Below are 17208 nucleotides of genomic sequence, written 5' to 3' on the forward strand. Positions count from 1 at the left end.
AATTTTCATCCCATAATTTTAAAAATAATCAATGTTGGTCCCATACATTTATATTTTTGTACAAAATTAGTCCCGCCGTTAGAAATATGATGAAAATGCTATGTGCTTTGCATGTGACTGTCAGTGTGATTGGTTGAAACTCTCTCTCTCTCTCTCTCTCTCTCTCACGCACACACACAAAACTCTCTCTCTCTCTCTCTCTTCCAAAACTCTATGATTGATTGAAAAGAAAAAATGAACAACTTTTCATGATGGCATATGACGGTGCAGTACTCTAACAACCAACATATCAGAGTACATTAATGGAGTTATGAAATGGATTTTTGCTTGCCTATGATTGCAATAGTAGAAATAACGTTTTCCCCTTCTATCCATTATTTTCGTGAGATGATAATGAGAAATAGTATAATGTTAAACAACAAATCAATTCTGGATGGACTATGTATACAAGTTGTTCAAACTTTGGTCCAGAAAAGGTCTTGTGCATTGCAGTCACGATATACCATCAATTTGAACAGTTTACCTCGATCATTACAAAGTGTTACCATGGACATGGACTAAATACCAGCATTGTCGAAATTGTCACTCGAGAATGTTTATGTGGCAAATGGAGTCAATTTGGGATCCCTTGTTCTTATGCTCAAAAGGTATGTGCTGCATATATGATTAGCATGTTATCAATGATTAAGGATTATTATGATTTGAAATGAAATTTCTCATTCTTTGTTCTCTTTTATTCCCCCACCTTAGTAGTACTCCTCAATTTATTTATTTTTTATAGAAGCAAAAATTATATAATTTACATCAACATTGTAAGAAATTAAGCAATACAACGTTCCGATCAATACATAAATATAATTAAAAACAAAGTGAATTACAACAAACTCACCTAAAGTGTGATAAATACCACAAATCCAGTAGGACACACACACGCTGGTAGTCCCAAGTAGTAATATGGCTGTTGAGGACTCTAATCTCGCGACAGAGGAGGCGGGTACTGACGGCGATAGAGTAATGGGTGATGCAATTAAAAAAATATTTGACTTCTCTTAGTTCCTAAAGTTGGCGGAGCAGGTTATTGATCGAGGAGATTTTGACTCCTTCGCAATTTTTTAGAGCCTTCAATCAAAGTGGGTGGATAGGTTTTGGGGGCAGGGGATCCATCTTCTGGTTCACGCAGCAATGCACAACGCTGCCCCAGTCCTGACCCACGTGTTGTTAACCAAGAAGTGGACCATGCGTTTAGTGAAGACAATATACAGACTGGGGTTGATGTAAACCACAAACCAGGCCCTACAGATCCACCTGCTTTGGAATTAGAAGATGCACAGGATGACTCAATGCCATAAAATTCTAATGTCAACCGGGGAGGGGGGGGTTTTCGTCTCCCTATAGCTGGGGAATGTAGTAAAGAGAAGGAGATTGTTGTATACAATATTTTGAACTCCTTGATGTAGTAAAGGATGAGGACGTCGGTTCGACCTAAGACCCTAAAAGACGCAGTGCCTCTTATGGTGTATCATGATCCTAGCAACTTGTTAGAATGTTAGAGGTCTCAGCCATCGAGACCATCAGCTAGTGGTGAAGGAATTAGTATGTGGATTTCGTTTAGAGTTCTGTAGGTTGCTCGAAACTAGGGTTACACAATGTAGTGTCAACGGGGTGCAGGGTGGCATATTTTACAATAGGTCCTCGTTTGCTAGTTAGTCAGACCCCGGTAATCATATATGGCTTACCTGGGATGCCTCGAAGCTGAATGTTGATATTTTGCTACTCATAGCAACTCATTCGTTGTAGGGAGTTCACTTACAGATTGCACGACACATGTTTGATATTGGTCTTGTATAGAAACAATGAGCATAGTGAATGAATGACCTTTGGATTACTGTGTTGCAGCTAACTGAGGGAATAGAGGCCAAGCTGTGGTTAGTTTTTAGTGACTTTAATATGGTATGAGATATGAGTGAAACTTATGGACTTGCTGCCAAGAAGTTCCAGACATGTATTTTGCACTATGGATTTGTTTACTTGCCTATGCGAGGAATCGCATTTACATGGCACAACATAAGCAAGGGATCCGTAGTTTATGGCAATGTTTGATAAAGTATTATTCAATGAGACCTGGTTAGCAAGGTGGCCTTCCAGTTCATATCTCAGCAGCACCCCACGTACCTATTATCACTTACCATTGGTTTTACAAGTGGAGGGTAGGGCAGGAGCCGTGATTGTTAAATTTGATAATTATCTAGATAATTTCCCAGGGTTCCTTTCTTCAGTGTCAGGGGTCCGGAGGCACCACATTCATGGCACATCTATGTACTCGTTTACTAGAAAAATTGAAGTTATTGAAAGCAATATTCCCAAAGCAACACCAACAGAAGAGGGACCTCAATACTAATGTTCACTTGGTTAGTGAGTTCCTTACTTAGGTGCAGGAGCTGCTACATCCAATTATATCAGAGCTGGAACGTTATTGTAGGATGATTCAAACCTAGGTTGTTAAGCTAGAGCATGCGATGTTACAACAACAGGCCAAGATGCAATGACTCAAAGGGGGTGCCCCTCATTACGTCAAGGTTGAAGCTCACTACATATCAACTGCTCTTGCTTAAGTTTGATATGGGGGATAGCTAGTTAGGGAAGCATGGCCTAGCGTTTGCAGCTCTGACTCAACATATCCGATCAGTGACTAACTTCATCAGTGTGTACTGGGAGAGTGCGCTTTTTTTTTTTTTCGCACGGATTAATCAGGGCTGTGGAAAGAAAGCTTTGAAATTATTATGGCAAAGAAGCCGTGACACGGGTTATGCTAAGGTGGCAAAACACCAGGGGGGCTCACCCAAAGATGAGGGATGGATGGGTATTAGCAACATTCATCACATGAATATGGTTTTGATGATCAATCATCTATGGCAAGTGGTGACGAATCAAGAGGGATTCATTCGGGGTAACTTGGATCCTCCACTATAGAATGAGGAGTCAGTCCATCTGGACTGTTAATAGCAGCACTGGATCATGGTGTTGGAAGAAGCTGCTCAAGTTTAGAACATATCTAGTAAGGGGGATGCCATACAAAATTGCTGATGTGAATGTCTTTGCAGTTGATATCTGCTGGAGTTCGCCTCGACGAATACCCTGCAGTTGTTTCAACCAACAAGACCGTGGGTAAATTGGTTACATTTAAGGAGCGGTCCCTTTAAGTTTCCCAAGAATTTATTCATCCTTTAGTTGGCTATATTAGAGAGCCTATCCCATTGATAGACCATGGTGGCAAAAAGGTAATAGAGCTTCTATCCTTCAGGATCTCGATGAGCAAGAATGCCATGGTCATTTATTTTTTCTGTGTCCATTTTTGAACGATGTGTTCACTTGTCAAGAGGAAGGTGCGATTCTGCTGGCCACATACGGACTATCAACAACGAATACAATGGCTGCGAGGAGTAATGTCATGATTACAACAGGTATTTAACTTGACAAGTTACTAGTGGAAGTTACTATACCAGTATTGTGAAAAATTTAGTGGCTACATACTTTCTTAACTATAAATTATGGATTACTGCTTTATTGATATTGTAATTAGAGACACAATGTTAATGAATTGTTTCACTAACTATCACAATTTGATGACGATAATTACACGTTTTAAGCAGGTGCCTAATAGTATACTGATCCATCCACTTGAAAATTTAGATAGTTGAAAAATTTTAAATATGATTTACAATTAGTCACACGAATACTTAACGTACATCAATAATTTACTTAATAGCAAAGTTGTCATCTAAAAGAACTCACAGGTTTAGGAAGTGCTCCAATTTTATTTTTACATTGTTCATCATGTCAGGGGAAAATAAAAGTGGGTCACTTCTCTTATGAGCTAAACTCCCAATAAATTGTAGTTAGTCTTTAAGAGGCTAATTGAAACAAAAATTTTATTCTCAACTAAAAAGTATATGAAATTGATGTGAAAGAAACTGATTAAGCAGACTGGGCAGTAGTGGCACACACTGGTGGATTCTGCTTGCCGACAAATTTGGGTTTGACATTGGCACATTTGGTGGTGATAGGACCTTGATTTCCATTATATGTAAGATCAATGTCACCCACCTCTACATTCTCGCATGGCTTAAGACCACTGCAAATTTGAAGCCACTTCCGCCGTTCTGTCACTGTCGGACCATTCCTTGTTGAAACCTAAGAACGCTTCTTTCCTCCCCTCTTCCTTCCAATCCTCCCTCTCTCACTCACTCAGTCTCCTATATATACTCCAATATCCACTCATCGTTTCTCCACTGTTTTCTCTTACCAGCAGATATCTTAAGGGCAAAGAACTCTACTCCCATCTCTACTCTGCTTCCAACTGCTTTTCTTCTCAGATTCTTCTGCTTTCTTTGCTCCATTTTTTTACACACAAAGAATTCATAGCCAAACATGGGGTTGAAGGGATTTGTTGAAGGAGGTGTTGCTTCCATTGTTGCCGGCTGCAGTACCCACCCCCTTGATTTAATCAAGGTCCGGATGCAGCTTCAGGGCGAGCCTGCTGTTCAATCTCTCCGCCCTGCTCTCGCCTTCCACACCGCCGCCTCCCACCACATCCACCTCCCTCCTCCCCGCGTCGGGCCCGTCTCTGTTGGGCTACGGATCATCCAGCAGGATGGCGCCGCTGCCCTCTTCTCTGGCGTCTCCGCCACCGTCCTCCGCCAGACCCTCTACTCCACCACCAGAATGGGTCTCTACGACATCCTCAAGACGAAATGGACGGATCCCAACACAAATAACATGCCGTTAATGAGAAAAATTACTGCGGGACTCGTCGCTGGAGGCGTCGGCGCCGCCGTGGGGAACCCCGCGGACGTGGCAATCCACCTCCCTCCTCCCCGCGTCGGACCCGTCTCTGTTGGGCTACGGATCATCCAGCAGGATGGCGCCGCTGCCCTCTTCTCTGGCGTCTCCGCCACCGTCCTCCGCCAGACCCTCTACTCCACCACCAGAATGGGTCTCTACGACATCCTCAAGACGAAATGGACGGATCCCAACACAAATAACATGCCGTTAATGAGAAAAATTACTGCGGGACTCGTCGCTGGAGGCGTCGGCGCCGCCGTGGGGAACCCCGCGGACGTGGCAATGGTCCGGATGCAGGCCGACGGCCGTCTCCCCCCGGCTCAGCGCCGCAACTACAAGAGCGTGGTGGACGCAATTACTCAGATGAGCAAGAACGAGGGGATCGGCAGTCTCTGGCGCGGATCGTCCCTCACGGTGAACCGAGCGATGCTGGTGACGGCGTCGCAGCTGGCGTCCTACGACCAGTTCAAGGAGATGATTCTGGAGAGGGATCTCATGAAGGACGGACTGGGGACCCACGTCACGGCAAGCTTCGCAGCGGGATTCGTGGCGGCGGTGGCGTCGAACCCGGTGGACGTGATCAAGACAAGAGTGATGAACATGAAGGTGGAGGCGGGGATGGCGGCGCCGTACAGTGGGGCGGTGGACTGCGCGATGAAGACGATTAAGGCAGAGGGGCCAATGGCGCTTTACAAGGGATTCATTCCCACCATATCAAGGCAGGGACCATTCACAATTGTGCTCTTCGTCACATTGGAACAAGTTCGCAAATTGTTCAAGGATTTCTAGACGATGATGATGACGAACAATAACAACAACGGCAACAACAATTTTGATCATTATGTGAATGTAAATCTTATTAATTAGTCTTAAACAGTAACAAATACTGTGTTTTATGTTATTCTTTGAAAATTATTATACTGATAGTTAAAGAAAAATATATTCATTTTTCACACAAGTGATAATTACAGTTTTAAACCTCATATATTGCCACTAATTCATTTTCATTCACCAAACATATTGAAGTTTTACTTTAATCCTTCAACTTTTAAAATAATAATAATAATATGGGTCCTTAGGCCTAATTAATGAGCATTTTTGGCCTTTTAAAGAAAACTTACAGTCCAACTATCTTTTTCCTGCTTATGATCAGGTATAACATGTTTTCAAAAATAAAATTAAACTTTCATAAATTCATGGATTAATTATATTTTGCCACCCAAACTATGACTGTTTTCATTCTTTGCAATCTAAACTTTTGTTTGTTTTAATTTACAATTTAATTTTATGAAATTTTGCACTTATCATTTATAACTATTTTTTATCAAGTTTTTTATCGAAAAAACATCACATACAGTGCACATGTGATATTTTAGGATTATGTGATGTGATATTTATGTATATATATATATATATATATATGCACAGAATGAGATGTTTTTCTGACAAAAAATCAACAAAAAGAATGTCATATATGACAAAGTGCAAATTTCGCAAAGTTGAGATAGTAAGTTGACACAAAAAAAAAAATTTTTGATGTCAAAGTGTAAAAACGGATATAGTTCGTATGAAAAAAATATAATTTACCCTAAATTTATATATACCTTTCTTTGACTGCCTTGTACCGTTATAAGATGGTAGATGTGTTGGCGCTCTGAAATAAGTAGAGACTTCTTCAGTTTTTACCTCTCTGTTGAAGCGGTTTCTTCGCTTCAAGTGAGGGGTCTCCCCGAGCTCCAGTTATCGAAGCTCCAACAACTCGCGGTGGAGGGGTTGCCATGCAATGATGGTTACTTTATTGTCCGCTTCCTTGCTGGTGTGACCAGTAGGGATAAACTCATTTTACTGGAACACAATAGAAGATGCGAATGGTAGTTGGCCTCGATCTTTTCCTCCTGATGGACCAAGCGTGCTAGAGCTAGACATTTTACCTACTCTTATGTTTGAGGCTGGTAACTGAAGCAATGGTGAAGTAGGAGCATGCATGTCGCGGAAAATTGTATTGAGAGAAGGAGCTATGATCTGTTGATGCAATCGTCAAACATCAGGTTTGCTTCAGGGAGCGGAGCTGACGAGTCAGAAGGGGTGTTTGACATGCTCCCTTGCTGGCAATAGGAGTTGGAGGGTTTGGAGGTAGATCATGACAGATGCAGCGAGGATCCTACTGATGCAGCGAGGATCCTACTGATGAAGCTGTTAGCACAACCCTCCAAAACCTTCATGTTCCTACTGCAAATGCGGGAGCTGGTCAAACCCTTCTCATTGCTATTAACTTGCCAGCTATGTTCCCTGAAGCAACCTGTTGTGTGATGACTACATCAGTAGGATCCTCGCTGCCACTGCCATGATCTACCTCCGAAACCCTCCAACTCCTATTGCCAACAAGGGAGCATGTCAAACACCTCTCATTCTGCTGACTCGTCAGCTCCACTCCCTGAAGCAAACCTGATGTTTGACGATCGCATCAAAAGATCATTGCTCCTGCTCTCAATACAGTTTTCTGCGACATGTCTGCTCCTACTTCACCAATGATTCCGTTACCAACCTCAGACATAAGAGTAGGTAACATGTCTAGTTTTAGCACGCCTGGTTCATCAGGAGGAAGAGGTCGAGGCCAGCTACCATTCGCATCTTCTGTCGTGCTCCAGCAAGATGAGTTTATCCCTACTGGTCACACCAGCAAGGAAGAGGACCACAAAGTAACCATCACTACATGGAAAACCCTCCGCCGCGAGTTGTTGGAGCTTTGGTAACTGGAGCACAGAGAGACCCCTCACCTGAAGCAAATAAACCGCTTCAATGAATATGTGATAACTAAAGAAGTAATTATTTTAGAGCACCAACACATCTACCATCTTATAAATGTCTGAGTATTTTTTACTACACTAATCGAATCTGCCTAATGGTCGTTCAACCAACTCTTAACTTAGTGCAAGCAGAATTTACTTCACTCTTTAGACATCAGTCTGAGAGCAATAAAAAGAACATTGCTAGACGATCACGGGCTTCTTCAGATATAATAGAAAGAAAAAGAAACATTGAGGGTATGCATACATCGCTTCACAAATACAGCCTTGGAGATACCCGTTACCAACCAAGAGATATTAACCACCACCTTCACACAAGGTTTAAAAGTAAGAGATTTTTTTAAGTTCCTGACTAAGAAACCAACTACCAGCTTTAATAACTTGTAGGCTTGAGCAGAAAAGTTTGTGAACCTCGAGAAAAATGAAACAATCGAATCAATAATGGAGCAGTGAACAAAAGATAGATGTGATCCATAATGTAAATACACTTAAGAAACCCTGATCCATGTAGAATGAGGGGGTCGCCCCATGTTGTCCCCAACTCATGCGTTGAAGGCTAATGAAGAAAAAGTTATGTTGAGGTGGCCTAAGTAGAACCTGGAACTTTTGAACACACACTTGAAGCAACTTTTATTCCTTAATCAGGAAAATTGAGATCCTTTTGAGATATTACATACAATTGAAAGAATTTTTATTCCTTAATCAGGAAAATCGAGACTTTAAATAAGAATGTTCAAAATTTCATGCTACCATGTAACTAGTACCCTATGTTTTAAAACTAAGCTTATGGTGGATATTTTCGTATCGTATCGCCTTTATGATAAATTTTATTACTATATTTTTCAAACTTCTATTATTTGGAATGATTATGCCCCAAGACTAATCGCTTAGCTGCTGATAGGCTCCATCATATGATTTTATTGACTTCTATACACAGACTCTCGACTGTGATATAGCTCATCGGATTCAATTTATGATCTTCCTGATGGACTCCAGTCTATGCTCTAGTGACGGGCTCTGACCTGTGATCTTCTTGATAAGTATCAAATATATTAATAATTTTTTCAAAAAGTATTCATAATTATGTATCCACTCGGGAACTCATTGTAAAATTATCCTTAAAATTTAAGGTACATACATTGTGTGAAAAATGAAGTATATTTTTCTTTAACTATTAGTATAATAATTTTCAAAGAATAACATAAAACGGAGTATTTGTGACTCTTAAAACTAATTAATAAGATATACATTCAAATAAACATCAAAATATTGTTGTTGCCGTTGTTCGTCATCATCAGCAGAATGAGAGTGGAGTCTCAGAAATCCTTGAACAATTTGCGGACTTGTTCCAATGTGACGAAGAGCACGATAGTGAATGGTCCCTGTCTTGATATCGTGGGAATGAATCCCTTATAAAGCGCCATTGGCCCCTCTGCCTTAATCGTCTTCATCGCGCAGTCCACCGCCCCACTGTACGGCGCCGCCATCCCAGTCTCCACCTTCATGTTCATCACTCTTGTCTTGATCACGTCCACCGGGTTCGACGCCACCGCCGCCACGAACCCCGCTGCGAAGCTGGCCGTGACGTGGGTCCCCAGTCCGTCCTTCATCAGATCCCTCTCCAGAATCATCTCCTTGAACTGGTCGTAGGATGCCAGCTGCGACGCCGTCACCAGCATCGCTCGGTTCACTGTAAGGGACGACCCACGCCACAGGCTACCGATCCCCTCGTTCTTGCTCATCTGAGTAATTGCGTCCACCACGCTCTTGTAGTTGCGACGCTGAGCCGGGGGGAGACGGCCGTCGGCCTGCATCCGGACCATCGCCACGTCCGCGGGGTTCCCCACGGCGGCGCCGACGCCTCCGGCGATGAGTCCCGCGGTAATTTTTCTCATTAACGGCATGCTATTTGTGTTGGGATCCGTCCATTTCGTCTTGAGGATGTCGTAGAGACCCATTCTGGTGGTGGAGTAGAGGGTCTGGCGGAGGACGGTGGCGGAGACGCCAGAGAAGAGAGCAGCGGCGCCGTCCTGCTGGATGATCCGTAGCCCAACAGAGACGGGTCCGACGCGGGGAGGAGGGAGGTGGATGTGGTGGGAAGCGGCGGTGTGGAAGGCGAGAGCAGGGCGGAGAGCTGGAACAGCAGGCTCGCACTGAAGCTGCATCCGGACTTTGATTAAATCAAGGGGGTGGGTACTGCAGCCGGCAACAATGGAAGCAACGCCTCCTTCAACAAATCCCTTCAAACCCATGTTTGGCTATGAATTCCTTGGGTGTGTAAAGAATTAGTGGAGAAAGGCTAACAGATTCCTTCCTTCCCCCAATTGAAGAATGGAAAAGAATCTCAGTTCTAGGAGTGTTTGGCTTTGGCCCTTGAAACAGGTGCTGGGAAGAGCAAACAGTGAAGAAACGACGAGTGAATTGAGGAGTGGGAGATGGAAACATATATATATAGGTGAGTGGGTGGGGAAGGGGAAAAGGGAAGGAAAGAAGTGTGGTAACATGGGCTGACCAAACGGCGCTGGAGGGAAATTAGCATAATAATGGAAATGTGGGGTAGAACTCCAACTTTTACGCGCATTCTTTGTTGAACATTATTGAAGATATTAGCCAAATATGTAATAATATTATTATTGAAAAGATTAGTCTAATATTCTTTTTGTTGACATTAATACGTAAATAATGTTATTATTGAAAATTGTAATCAAATTTTGTGATTGTATTATGTTAATAATAATATAAATTATTGGAAGGATTAGTCTAATATTGTGTAATTAATAATATTAATGAAAAAACAAAAGAATTACATGAATTACACAGCTATACAATAAATTTCACAAATAATTACACTATATAATAAGTTACACAATAATTGTATAAATTACACAACTATACAATAAATTTCACAAAAATTACACAGATTACACAAAAATTACAGAAAAAATATTATAATTTCAGAGTAAATACATTTTAATGTTAGAAAAATATATTATATTTTCACAAACTTTTATAATTTTAAAAGTATATTATATTTTTAGAAACTTTTATAATTTTAGAAAAATATATTTTTAATTTTAGAAAATATAAAAATATATTTTTCAGAAACTGTTTCTGGAAATAGTTTTAGAAAATTTTTCGCAAATTTTTAACCAAATTTTCAGAAATGGGGAACACCCATTTCAGAAAAATGGGTGGAAAAATATTTTTGAAAATATTTTCAAATAAGGTTTCTGAAAATATTTTCAGAAATATATTAAAAAAAAGAGCGAAAGAATTTATGATTTTGACGAGGTATTGATTATGTATATATTATAATTTATTATAGGACATGACGATAAAGTGGAGGATTGAACAGTTCGTGTTAACTGAAATTTTGAGATTTGAGGTAAGTATAATTAATTGAATTCATGTATATATATAAATTTTTATAAAAATAATATATTGATTGTTGGGTTTATATATATATGTATATTGCTATGTACATAATATATTGATTGTTTATATACTTGATCGTGTATGTTGATTATTTGTTAAGATTATCTTTATATCTGTGAAATTGTTATTATATGGGTATTTGTGATCGTGTGGCATGGATGGTAGATGAGTGATTAGGTGGTTGCATAATTGATTGTGTAGTGAAATCGAATGAGAAATTTAGTGACTAGAAAATAAATATTAAATAATAAAGTTAATGATATTGATATTGCAAATTAAAATGAAATGATGGCTTACCTAATTGGGGAACATACTGCAATGGCTTCAGATGATATGTGACGAGTTATGTGCAGTCATTGATCAATTGAGATGATGCGATACCATACGAGCTGTCTGTTGTGTAGTAACAGTGAGGATGGGATATCACACAAGTTATGTATTGTGTGATAACGAGAAAAAAAAAAAAAAAAAAAAAAGAAGTATTGTGATTGAGATGATGATCTAATTTGGTTAAGCATGGCTCTAAGAAAATAAACTAAAACGCCACTATTATGTCTTGGGTTGATGTTTGATTGTATCTGTATGGTATTTCTTACATCTACTGATAATGTATGGCGAATATTGGTTGTTGGTATAGTTACATTATACTTGATTTGTTGCTTGTGTATATATATAGGCCGAATGACTATACTTATTGAGTAAACAACTTATTCATTGCCATGTACTTTTCAGGTAATAGGACGCATTTACTAGTCCCTTTGGCTTTTGACCTGTGTTGTTATTTTCTAAATAGGTGGGTCAGCCGTGACATCGAAAGTCAGGAGTTTTGGGCTATGTATATTAAACATTTTAGTGTTCGCCTAGTTTGCATTTAAGATTTTATACAGTTAGACGTTTGTTATTTTCTTTTTAGGTTGTGTACATTTATGGAAAAGTAAATACAAACTTTTGATGATATCTATTATCTCTTATATATTTATATATTATATTGATAAAATTAATATAATACAAACTTATTATCTCTTATCTATTATCTCTTATCTATTATCTCTTATTATCTCTACATTTAAGATTTTATACAGTTAGACGTTTGTTATTTTCTTTTTAGGCTGTGTACATTTATGGAAAAGTAAATACAAACTTTTGATGATATCTATTATCTCTTATATATTTATATATTATATTGATAAAATAGAATTTATTTTATGAGTTAAATAAAAATTTCTTATAGAAAGGGGTTGTAATTAAGGAAATGGTATACAAATTAGTGGTAATTAGGTAATGATGCTTACTGGGATCCAACAACATAGTAAATGTGGAAGGATCTTCATGAAGATTCTAAGATTATCAAGGGACTGACCTGCATGATAAAGGTAGCACTCTAATGGTTACGCCTGTAACTGTTTACAAGAAATAAATTAGAAAAATATAAATAAATGTGAGATAATGCTAAAATAATTGACATAAAGTGATATGAAAAAGGGAGCTGAAATGCAAGTGTAGAGTGCATAAAAGCAACAGGGTGCTTGTATTATTGTTGTTTGATGGAGAAAGTGTATTGAACGAAAATCACTTATTGTTGACTGACTTTAGGTCTCTATTTATAGAGAAATTTGGAAGAGAAGCCCAGGTTAATTATGGGCAAGACGGATATCATCAGAGAACTTAAGATGTTAGCTTCGAAAAGATAATACTTATCCACAATTTGGAGTTATCTCTTAAAATATATGTTTGTTTGAACTAATCTGTCCAGTCAACCACAAATATAGAGAATCTGTTAGTTGTTGCTTCCAACAGTTAGTTCCTAAAAAATACGAGGTCCCTGCTAGTAATCTTTTAGGGTGGTGTCGCCCGTGATATGTAGAATGCAAGTGATATGACTGCCTCGTTCAATAATTGGGTTTGCTAATCGGGCCCGATTTATGGACTCTATCGTGTCAGCAGGACGATAGAACTGGGTCAAGGTCCTTGTTGTCTAAAATTGTGTTTAGACCAATAGGGCTTGGGTCTACTGGGCTGAGCAAATGAGTGCAAATTCATCAAAAATTTGGGCTTGCTCTGGCTTTGGGATTAAAATTATTATTGTAGGCGTCACTATTTTAGATCCAAATAAATTATTTATTAGTTTGTTACTCATAGAACTAAAAAATTTCACAACTTAGGCTAGTAATCATCTCCCACTTTGTATTAGTCATTATATATTATTTACTGATAATGAATGAAATAACTCTAACTCCGTGTTGATGATATGTGCATGCCCTTTGCAATATGGATAAATAAAATAGATTAGCTCAAAATGGGATACACTAATATTTTGGTGCATCATGTTAAAATAATTTAATCCTATGTGATAAGTAGAAAAATATATTCCCGTCTTATAGATAGATACATTCGTTAGTTATGGTTTACTTAATTTTTCGATATTAACAACAAAAAAAATTGAATAAAATTTCATATTTACCCCAATTAACTTATTGTGGGTCAAATAAATCTTTTGTTTCTCACCAAACTACCCTTATACATCTTCACACGCTAATTCATATGGTGATGTATATTTTCGCTCTTATAAGGATAGCTTGGTCAAAAAAAGTTTGTTTGACCTACATTAAATCAATCGGGATAAAGATGAAATTTTATTTATTTTTTCTTATTACTAATATCAAAATTTTCTATGAATTTTAACTAATTGAGGATTTTATTTATCGGATAAAAATAAACGTTAAGAGTAATAAATGTAGTTTTTCAAATTACAGAAAATTATGTAATTAAACCAAACTTGAAGGACAACTATGTAATTACTCCTAAATAAATTTGGCAAGACTGGAAGTCCAAAGTAATAATTATAGGTTGGATTGGAGCCCTTTCCTTTTCAGAATCTGCACTATAAGTCATCAAGAGTTGCTGAATTAAATACGCTGGAAAAGTTCAGCAAAGAATCCGCGTAAAAGTTGGAGTTCTACACCACATTTCCATTCATTATAGTGCTACTTTCCCTCTTGGGCCGTTTGCTCAGCAGTGTGGAGACCACTCTTCTTTCCTTCCCTTTTCCATCCCCACCCACTCACCTCACCTATATATATTTGGGTAAATTAGAATGACCTTTTCTGAATAGAGGTGGGGCGTCGGATTGAATTTTGAAAATTCGGATAGTTCGGGTCAAATACTTGAACTTTCTCGAGCCCGACCCGAATTCTGTTGGGTATTTAATTTTTTTTTTCTTTTTTTAAAAAGTAAGCATAGTAGATTTTGATTTAATATTACAAATTAATATAATATAAATTTAAAAAAATAGTTGAAAAATTAACGTAAAGCTGTAGAAAATTGAAGCTGTTTCAGCTTCAAATAAATAATAGAAGCTGTTTCAGCTTCTACAAAAACAGAGATTGTTTTCGAACAGCCTGTCTTGTTACTTTTTGATTTTCTTTTTCAATGTTTTTGGATATACAATTTTAGTTTTTTTAAATATATTTATTTTTTTAATATACAATAAGTAAGAAATTTTAATATACAATTAACTAAATACAAAACAAAAAAAAAATAATATTAACCTTTAAATTTGGTATTCTAATTCCATGATCTTCTTGTGACATTTTAAAATTTTAGAGCTTGAGAAAAAGAGGATGAATTTTTGTTGGGGTTGGATGTTTTGAGTTGGGAACTTGGGATTTTGAAAAGAAGAACAAGAGAGAAGAGCGAGCAATAGAGAAGAAAGAGGAGGAGAAAGAAAACCTAGGGCCAAACCTAAATGGTAGACAAAAAGAAAAAATACATAATTTTTTTTAAAAAAAACAATTCAGGGCACCCGATCCTACCTGAATTATCGACCCGATCTTTTTAATTCGAGTATCAGGTAATCCGATACCCAATTTTTTAAGAAAAAATCCAAACCCGATCAGGTTGGGTCAAGACCCAAACTACCCGGCCTGAAAGCCTACCCCTACTTCTGAAGTTTTCCATAATTACGAATATTCTCTTATTTTTTTAAAAAATTATAAACACCCCCTCATGTTTGATAAAATTATGTAATTCTTGGATTGATGTATGGAATTGTCAACTTTGCACTTACAATATTTTTTAAATATTTTAAAAATTAAAATATTATTAAAAAAATCAAATAGGGTGGACGAAAAAATTCTTAAAATTATAAAAAAGTTATCCACTTAATCTGTAAAAAATGAGAAATTTTCAAAAAATAAATTAAATTATAATTTTTAATCCACAAAGACATTTTGGTCAGTTTACTATAAAAAAAATGGATGAAAAATCTAATGGATTGGCGTAATTGTTAGCCCCTAATTTTAACGATCGTCTAACAATTAGCCCAATTCATTAGGTTTCCATCCATTTTTTATAGTGAATTGACCAAAATGTCCTTATGAATCAAGAAATATAATTTTATTTATTTTTTAATTTTTTATGAATTAAGTGGATAATTTTTTATAATTTAAAAACAAAATTACATTCACCCCATATATCATTTTTATAAATTTTTATTTTTAAAAAAAATACAATAAATAAAATTGACAATTTTTATATCTTTATAATATTTATAATTTTTCAAACAACGAGAGAATATTCTTAATCATACTAAAAGAAAATATTGTAATTTACCCTAAAGTTTAAGTTCCTAATAATTACTTGATGTAAAATATACCTTTAGTATATTGCATTAGATACAGGCATAAGAAAAAGACAAGAAGCATTTTCAGTTTTACAACCATACAAATAGAAAATGAACCAAATAGAGTGACTTATTCAATCTCTTAAAAAGAAAATAATGATTGGGTCAATTAAGTCAGACCTGTCCCGTTGCACCAAGGCCGGACGACAGATCCTAAATCCACCCCCAACCTGCCCTGATGCCCGCCCTGTTGGTATTCGACTCAACATATGTAATTTGAAACATTTTATTTATTTTATTATTGTATATAATTCTTTAATTAATTTGTATATTGGTTATTGATTAATATTTGTAAATTTATAATATAATAGTTACTCTTATTTAAAACATTAAATAATAACAAGGGGAGTTGATTAAGGTGGAACTATCTAATTGCAATTGTCCAACCGGATATGTTTAGGTTTCACTTATTGGACAGCTCCACACGCTTTATTGATCTAAATCATGTAATGAAAGTTGAATCAAGCTGTTCGCTAACGTTTGCTTTGAAATGCATTAATCACTATAACACGCTTTTCTCCCACTACCTGCCTGTAACATAGCCAAATCTATGTTGTTTCAGTTGCTCAAGTTTATAGAAAACTTTAATAATTTAAGGAATAATTACACTACCATTTCCTCAAGGTTGATATAATTGCGTATAGATTAGAAAATTTACATCTATTATTCTAAGATTTGCTTTTATTTAGCAAATAGATCCTTCATTAATGAAAATTCACTATATTTATTGATATTAACAAAAAAAATCTCCGTGTAATTACATCGAACCATGAAGACCTCATAGGAGCATGTAATTATGCTGATGGTTATACCCATAAGTTCCACTGCATGCATGTAACATATATTTTATACAGGAAAAGATCCATTGTCTAATCAAGTATCTACCCCATTATTATGTGTCCGAAGACCTATTTTTTTCACAGATGCGAGGTCTTTCACTGAACATAGAAAATAGAGCAGTACTAGATATCCAGATAATTCAGATTGAAACATCTGAAACATTTCAGCATTAATCGTCGTTCGATCCAAGTACCTGCTGCTTGATCTGTTCAATTCTAGCAACTAACTCATCCCTATTTCGCTGCAAACAAAAATGAATTGATTTAGGGAACGAGAGAAACAGGCACGCAAATTTTTGAAGGGAATATTGTGGGAGGCCAACCTTGAAAATTAGATAGCGAGATGTGAACCAGAGCATGTAGCCAAGGCCAACAAGTTCCAACACTTTCGGTAACTAAAATTGGGGAAATGGAAACCACTTGCAGTTAGTAAAAGGTTTTGGTAACATGGATCATAAAAAGGCATATTTCATGCACAAACAGTACTCACCACTGGAATAGAATCAATTGCACCAACTACAGCAGCTGCTAACCAAACTGCTACTGTGCCGCCGCCACCGTACACAAAAACTGTGTATGCTTCCTCATAATCAAACTGAGATTG

The 17208-nt window shown here is 37.3% G+C and overlaps 4 protein-coding genes across 5 annotated transcripts in view; 1 reads left to right on the forward strand and 3 right to left on the reverse strand.

Annotated features, from left to right (window-relative positions):
• LOC105178260 (mitochondrial uncoupling protein 5-like) overlaps positions 1–10078 on the reverse strand; it is a 14386-nt gene extending 4308 nt beyond the window's left edge. The window contains exon 1 of the mRNA XM_011101704.2: positions 9902–10078. The gene's annotated coding sequence lies outside the window, so the exon portion shown is untranslated. The remainder of the gene's footprint in view (positions 1–9901) is intronic.
• LOC105178259 (mitochondrial uncoupling protein 5-like) lies at positions 4281–5793 on the forward strand. Of its 2 annotated transcripts, none has more exons than XM_020699298.1 (2): positions 4281–4590; positions 4864–5793. In XM_020699298.1, exons 1-2 carry the CDS (start codon positions 4429–4431, stop codon positions 5629–5631), a joined length of 930 nt encoding a protein of 309 aa, XP_020554957.1. In that variant the 5' UTR covers positions 4281–4428; the 3' UTR covers positions 5632–5793. The 2 variants fall into 2 exon arrangements, with proteins under 2 accessions (XP_020554957.1, XP_011100003.1); XM_011101701.2 differs by having other exon boundaries at positions 4282–4842; positions 5110–5793.
• Positions 8789–9937, reverse strand: LOC105178258 (mitochondrial uncoupling protein 5-like). The gene has a single exon (XM_011101700.2). The coding sequence runs from the start codon at positions 9899–9901 to the stop codon at positions 8966–8968; it is 936 nt and encodes a 311-aa protein (XP_011100002.1). The 5' UTR covers positions 9902–9937; the 3' UTR covers positions 8789–8965.
• The window catches only part of LOC105178261 (protein CURVATURE THYLAKOID 1D, chloroplastic-like), a 3535-nt gene continuing 2849 nt past the window's right edge, over positions 16523–17208 (reverse strand). Inside the window, exons 3-5 of the mRNA XM_011101705.2 lie at positions 17095–17199; positions 16928–16999; positions 16523–16846 (exon numbers count right to left, since the gene is read on the reverse strand). Coding sequence (XP_011100007.1) covers positions 16775–16846; positions 16928–16999; positions 17095–17199 — 249 coding nt within the window. The 3' untranslated portion in view covers positions 16523–16774. The remainder of the gene's footprint in view (positions 16847–16927; positions 17000–17094; positions 17200–17208) is intronic.

This window comes from Sesamum indicum, linkage group LG15 (assembly GCF_000512975.1).
Source record: "Sesamum indicum cultivar Zhongzhi No. 13 linkage group LG15, S_indicum_v1.0, whole genome shotgun sequence".
In the NCBI taxonomy this organism is placed as follows: domain Eukaryota; kingdom Viridiplantae; phylum Streptophyta; class Magnoliopsida; order Lamiales; family Pedaliaceae; genus Sesamum; species Sesamum indicum.